The 6,985-nt window shown below is 62.8% G+C and overlaps 1 protein-coding gene across 1 annotated transcript in view; it reads right to left on the bottom strand.

The window, feature by feature from the left end:
- FBRSL1 (fibrosin like 1) overlaps nucleotides 1-6,985 on the bottom strand; it is a 108,456-nt gene that overhangs the window by 9,188 nt on the left and 92,283 nt on the right. The window contains exons 10-14 of the mRNA XM_007456689.1: nucleotides 4,366-4,411; nucleotides 1,582-1,877; nucleotides 1,215-1,485; nucleotides 364-432; nucleotides 3-192 (exon numbers count right to left, since the gene is read on the bottom strand). Coding sequence (XP_007456751.1) covers nucleotides 3-192; nucleotides 364-432; nucleotides 1,215-1,485; nucleotides 1,582-1,877; nucleotides 4,366-4,411 — 872 coding nt within the window. The remainder of the gene's footprint in view (nucleotides 1-2; nucleotides 193-363; nucleotides 433-1,214; nucleotides 1,486-1,581; nucleotides 1,878-4,365; nucleotides 4,412-6,985) is intronic.

Below are 6,985 nucleotides of genomic sequence, written 5' to 3'. Positions count from 1 at the left end.
GGGCGGCGGGCGGCAGGAGCGGCGTCGGGGGCGGCCCGGCAGGGAAGGGGGCGAATGTGTGTTGGTGCTGGTGTGTGTGCTGGTGTGTGTGTTGGTGCTGGTGGAACTCCGCCCGCAGCAGAGCTCCCGGGCCCAGGGGGGCGCTCTGGACCAGAAAACGCGCGTTCAGCTCTTGCCTGAGCAGCTCGTGATCTACAAGAGAAAAAGAGAGAGACAGAGAGGCACGTCGGCCACGGGCTCCCGGCGGGGCGAGGCGGATAGTCACCTGCTGGCACTCCCGGTTTCGGCAGGCCAAGCCGTGGTGGCCGCTCGCTACGTGCGGGCCCCAGGGTGGAGGTAAGAGAGGTGCCTGTGACCAAGTACCAATCAGAATCCCCGAATGAGGCTGGCAATACATGATTGGCTGGCTGAATGAGATCAACAGGCTGGCATCTAAAGGCAAGAGAGAACACCGTGAGCCACCCTGGGAGCCCCCGGAGACAGCCCTGAAGGAGAGCCCTGCCCGTCCCAGCACCCCCAGACCAGTGTCCTGGTCCCATCCTGGGGCACTGAGCTGCCCCAACCCAAGCTAGGCCGACAAGATTTTAGAAAAAAAATTGGAGACCCACAGAGAAATCCTTAGTGACCTAAGATTTGGCCGTGAGGGAGCCCCTGCTGGAATCGGGCAGGGAGGGAGAGGCCAGGCTGGGCCAGGCCAGCTGCTGTTCACCTGGGGCCCCTCTCCACCATTCAACCCTCCGCCCCTCCCCCACCCGCCCAGCAGCCCAGGGACGGTGGGTGGGAAGAGCCACGGCAGGCCCTGGGAGCCTTCACTGGGAGCCTTCACTGCCATGACCACGGAGCAGCTCCAGGTTTCACCAACCCTCTGCCTCAGACTGCCCGACCAGGCCTGGCAAGGGCTCAGAATGGAGCAAGGGATGTCTGTGTCCCGGTACGCGTGTGTGAGCACCTGTATCTGTGTGTGTGTGTGTGTGTGTGTGTGTGTGCGCGCGCGCGCGCGCGCGCGCACACACACAACCGAGGCCCTGGCAGGATGCTTCCTCTGCCCTGGGCAAGGTGGCCTGCTAGCGCTATGGGCTGCTGGGGGGCTGCCATCCAGCTGGGTGGGGGCTGGGCCCCTCCCCAGGGGCCGCGGCCCTCCCCCCGGGGATTAGGGATCCCAGAGTGGAGGGGAACAGTGACCCTGCTGCCCCACCAGCGGCGCCCGGACCTACCGGCGGGGTGTCCTGGGATGACCAGGCTGTTGGCCGGCAGCGCCGGGGGCGGGGGCAGTGTCGGGGGCGCGGCGAACATGGCCGCCGCGTGGTGCTGGTGCTGGGCCTGCGAGCGGAGCGCCAAGTGTGAGGTAGAGAGGTGGGGGCCCGGCCCGTGAGGCGACAGGGACGCGTGCTTCGCGAGCCCCAGGCTGGCGCCGCTGCTGGCGCTGCTGCTCCTGCTGCAGGGAGGGGCGCTCAGTGCCCGGCCGGCGGCGCGCCCCGCGCCCACCTGCGGCTGCGCGGGCCCCGCCCCGCGCCCACCTGCGGCTGCGCGGGCCCCGCCCCACGCCCACCTGAGGCTGTGCAGGCCGTTGTGCGCTGCCGCGCCGGGGCCCGGGAAGGCGCCCGGGGGGAGAGGCACGTGCGTCGGGAAGGAGGCCCGGGTCTGCAGGGGCGCGGGCGGCGGCTGCGGCGTGAGGCGGGTCAGGCCCGGGGCTTCCTTCTTGACGGGTGGGCTGGACGGGGCGCCGGGCGCGGGGCCGGCGGAGGGCAGGACCGGCGCGGGGCTGCGCACAGGGGCCAGGAAGGGCGGCTCGGTGCTCAGCTCGCGGCTGCGCTCCAGGCCCGAGACTTTGAGCGCTGCCCCGGCCTTGGCCTCGGACTTCTCGCCCAGCGTGGGTCCTGCGGAGAGAGGGGCCGGAGTGAGCCCGGGTCCCGGCTCACTGAATGCCCTCCAGGACTGTTTCCCACAGGGCGACGCGCGGCGCGGAGCTCCCGCCCACAACACCTCGGTACCCCCGCCCCCCAGGCCACCTGCCCCGAGGGCCGACCCGCAGGGAGTGTCCTGCACCTCCTGCCCACGGAGATCCCAGCGCACGGGCTGTCCTGGCCCCATTTTACAGAGGGAGACAGAGGTGCACGAGGGAGCCGGGCCAGGCAGGGCGCTGGGCTCCCAGCTCATTCTGTCGCCCTTCCTTCCTCTGGCAGGAGCTTCACTTGTGCTAGCGGCTGCTCCGTGGGGACCCACCCAGTGACCCCTGGCCTAAGCCCTCTGTGGGCCCTTGCCCTGGGGGAGACTTCTGGATGACAAGCCTTGCCTGGTCTGTCGGGAGGAAGCTGCTGCGGGCCAACACTGCCCCCCTCCTCACCGCCCAGAGCCTCTGCTCCCCTCCGAGCTGCGGGCCTGCCCTTGGGCCGTGAGCTCCAGCCAGCCGGAGCCAGACGCCTGCTCACTTCAGACCCTCCTTTTGAAACTGCTACAAGGGAGGCCTCAGGTCACAGCGCCAGCGGCCAGGCGGAGGGCAGCACCACCCACGTGAGCCGCTTTGCTTGCACAGGGCAGCATCCCAGTCCCCAGGAGGAGTGGAAATTCAGGTCGCTGGGCTGTGGGCTGACCCCGCGGCTGCCACACTGAGTGAAGAGCTGGCCACAGCCTCCCCTGCGGCTGCAGGACAGTGTGACCCAGGCTGGCAGAGAGGTGAGAGGTCTGGAGCCTCTGGGAAGTCTCCTTCCCTAGGGCAACACCTCCCTCTGCCTTGGGTCTGTTTGCTTAGGGACACACCTACAGAGGAGGCCATTGCCACCACTCCTGCGACAAGGACAGGAAGAGAGGACCGCTGGCTTCAGCCCACTTGCTGCTCACAGCTGCCCAGGGACGCTAGCCCTTTGTCCCCTCCTGTCTCTCCTCGCACATCTCCACACGAGGCCCTCACAAAGTAACAGCAGCCATCAGAATGGAAAGAGGCAGGCGTGGGCCATGCAGACCTGGACGTGACCCCATGTGTGCCACGAGTGCCCCAGCCCTTCTGGAGACGCCTGGAACCTTCTAAGAGCCTCCACTGCCACTGGAAAAGCATGAGCACTGCTACTCATCACCGCCCCCCCGCACCCCCACCACTAGGCACCTCTCTGGGCACCTCAAAGCCCAGAGTTCCCTGAACTCTGCTGAATCATAACCTCCAAACCTGTGGCTGTGACCTTATTTGGAAAAAGGGTCTTTGCAGCCGTAATCAAGCTGAGAATCTCAAGATGAGATGAGCTTGGGATTGGGTGGGGGCCCTAAATCCAGTGACAGTGTCCTTGTAAGGGACAGAAGAAGACGCCTCGTGAAGACGGAGGCAGAGACGGGAGGGTACAGCCAGCAGCCCAGGGGTGCCCAGGTTTGCCGGCAATACCAGGAGCTGGAAGAGGCAGGAGGGACCCCTCCCCCGGAGCCTCTGGAGGGAGCGCAGCCCTGTGCACACGTGACTCCAGATTTCTGATCTCCAGAACCACGAGCAGGTGAACGTCTGTTGTTTCAAGCTGCGCGGTTTGTGGTCATTTGTTGAAACTGATACGCCCTACATTAATTCCGTGTGAAATGCCAGCTGAGCGTGCCTGGCTGCTCGGAGCCTCTGGTGGGCCACCTTACCCAGACTCCCCAGCAGGCGTCTGCTCGGCTGCAATGCTCTGACTTGAAGAAGGGGCTTCTCGAGTTCAAGGCACGTAGAGGAGGCCATGCCCGGCTACCAGGCCAGCAGGACCCACAGGGCTGCGGGTGCCCCAAGGCCTGTCCTGTGTGGTCACATCCTGAGGGAGCCCTCCAAGCAAAAGGGCCCCTTCTCTGTGCTGGGTCCAGTGGAACCCCCTTCCCGGCCACAGCCCAAAGCCGACAGGCCGGGTCACAAAGGCCTATCCTGGCCTTGATGGGGCCGTGGCCAGGCACCCACCCTCCAGAGCAGTGTCTGCAGAAGAGCTTTGCGGGACAGTGAAATGCTGGGTACCTGCGCCATGCCACTCGGGGGTCACTGGCCGGGGCCTGGGTGTGCTGGCGGGGCCGCATCCCGAGCCGGGAGCTGCTGGCCACCCCAGAGCCCCTGAGCCCAGGAGCCTGGGGAAGTGCATTCCTCATGGCCCCGAGCGGTGCAGGGACCCCACTTTGGGAACCGCCGCTCCAGCACTGCCCAGCTCTGGCCGAGACACTGGCCCCGTTCCCAGCTTCCCTTGTTTCCTTGTGGTTTTCCCAGGGGGCTGGCGGGCGGGCTGCATCCCTCAGTAAATGACAGCACCCAACTCCTGCCTGAGGCTCTGCACCTGAAACCCAAGACAGAGCCTAACTTGGGGCCCGCCACGGACTTCAGGAATGTGCCCTGTCCCTTCCTAGAGGCCAGGAGCCCAGGGACACACTTACCTTTATCGACTGCCGGGGCAAAGAGCTTCTCGGATCCCACAGACGCCTGGAAGAAAGAGAGGAGGGTCAGAGGCCAGACAGACCTACAGCGCTGGGGTGAAGCTGGCCCTCACCCCCTGCCCCCGGCACCCAGGAAACAGGTCTGGGCAGGTTCTGCGCACACAAGGGCCGCCCAGCCTGGCAGAATACATCCTTCTGTGCCCACAGCCCCCATGGAGGAGGGTGACCACGCCCAGGCCCAGCTGCAAGTACTTGGACACAGGTCATTTGGCCTGTGATCAGGGAACCAAGGATGCCCCACTCAGCAGGGATGCAGGGGCTCAGCGTGGCCCTGCTGGGTGGGGAGCTAGGACTTGGGAATCGGGGCACCAACCCGCGGAGCCGGCACCAGGAACCTGAGGGCTCCACTGGGCCTGGCACTGGAGGTGGCAGGGTGGGAGGAGCAGAGTTGGGATGCCCCCGCCCCCCAGCCCCAGGCTGTAGGACATCACCTGCCACACCCCAGACATGCTGCGTCACAGGTCTGGGGACCCCGGCCACCATGATGCACGGAGTATCCAGGTGGAGTGGGGTCAACCCACTTCAGGAGGGAACGTGGCAGTTTCTGATGGGCCCCTGGGCCGCTTGGCCTCTCCCCTCCTGGGGAGACCCCCCTGTGTGTGCAGGGCCTTGGGAAGGACAGGGAGGATGAGGGTGTGGCCCACCCGCTGGCTCAAGGCCGCAAGCCCGTAAGGCTGTTCTGAGCAGACCTTTTCTCCCTAGCTGGTGTTGTTTTCAAACAGTTTCGCTGAGATATGATTCACATACCACACAATACGCCCACTGGAGGCACACAGCTGTGAGCAACCATCACCTCAACCTGTTTTAGAACATTTTCAGCACCCCAAAAAGAAACCACATGCCCTTCAGCTATCACCCCAATCCTCGCACCTCCTGCCGCCCTGGGTACCACTACTCTGCTCCCAGTGTCTCCCGCTGCCCCCATCGTGGACTTCCTCGGGGAGAAAGCAGACAGTGCTTGCTGTTGGCGTGGGGTGACTGAGCACCAGAGGGCATGAGGCCTCCCCCCCGGACGGCCACTATCAAGAAAGACAGAAAGCAGCCGGGGCTGGCGAGGACAACGTGGGGAAACTGGAACCCTTGTGCGTTGCTGGTGGGAATGGAAAACGGTGCAGCCGCTGTGGAAAACAGTACGGAGGTTCCTCAAAAAATCAATCACAGAACTACCGTATGATGCGGCAATCCCACTTGTGAGCATCTGTCCAGAGAACTGAAAGCAGAAGCTCTGTCCACCCACGATCACAGCAGCATTATTCACAACAGCCAAAACGTGGAAGCAGGGACCTCCCTGGTTGGTCTAGTGGCTAAGACTCCGCGCTCCCCATGCAGAGGGCCTGGGTTCGACCCCTGGTCAGGGAACTAGATTCCACATGCCAGCAACTAAGAGCCCGCCTGCCGCAACTAAAAAGATCCCACACGTGGCAACGAAGATCCCGAGTGCCACGACTAAGACCCGGCGGGGCCAAATAAATAAATATTTTAAAAACCCCAAAAAACAAAAAAAAAAACAACAAACGTGGAAGCAACCCAAGTGTCCATAAACAGATGGCTGGATGAACAAAATGTGGTGTACACACACCATGAAATATTATTCAGCCTTAAAAAGGGAGGAAACTTTAACACAGGCTGCAACGTGGATGACCTTGAGGACACTAGGCTCAGTGAAGTAAGCCAGTCACAAAAGGACAAATCCTGTGTGGTTCCACTATATGAAGTCCCTAGAGCAGGCAAATCCATGGAGACAGAAAGCAGGCTGGTGGGTGCTAGGGGAGGGGAGGGGGCATTAGTGTTTGATGGGCACAGAGTTTCAGTCTGGCAAGATGAAGAAATTCTGGAGCTGGATGGTGGTGATGGTTGCACAACGATATGAATGTATTTAATGCCCCGAGCTGTACACTTAAAATGATTAAGATGGTAACTTTGTTATGTGTATCTCACCATGATAAATAAGAAACTTAAAGAAAAAAGCATGAAAGAGCTCTCTGGGGGTGATGAAAACATCCTCTGTCGGACGCTGGTGGGGGGTATGTAGTGGTATGTATTTGTCGAAACACACCAAACTGTACACTCAAAACAGGCGCATTTTGTTGCATGTAAATTATGGTGCAAGAAAGTCAATCATGAGATGGGGACTGAGGTGAGAACAGACTGACAGGTGGACAGAACAGAAACAAAGAGTCCCAGACAGTGACGCACACGGGAGGCCCAGCACAGGCAGGGCCCGGGTCTGTGGGAAAGGGCAGGAGCTCCTCGGACGGAGGCTCCCCGGGCCCGTGTCACTCCAGGCCTGCTGACGGGCAACGTGCAGAGCGAACTGTGAACAGACCGCTCGCTGTGCCCCTTACACTCGTGCTGGGCTGGGGCCTCCTGCCTAACCACGCCCCGAAACCCCGCACTGGGAAGAAAACAGGTGGCAAACGCAGCCCGAAAACACAGGCCCACGCTCCCCGGGCTGGACTCGGACCCACACCAGAGGGCAGTCTGCTAACCAGCGGCGCCAGGCTGGCGGGAGTCCCCAGCGGAGGGTCCCCCCGCCCAGGGGAGCAGGGAGCTGAGGCCA

The sequence above is a fragment of the Lipotes vexillifer genome, unplaced genomic scaffold (genome assembly GCF_000442215.2).
Source record: "Lipotes vexillifer unplaced genomic scaffold, Lipotes_vexillifer_v1.1 scaffold1529, whole genome shotgun sequence".
In the NCBI taxonomy this organism is placed as follows: Eukaryota; Metazoa; Chordata; class Mammalia; order Artiodactyla; family Lipotidae; genus Lipotes; species Lipotes vexillifer.
Note: the sequence above shows the minus strand (reverse complement) of the source record. Positions and strands in the feature narration are given on the sequence as shown.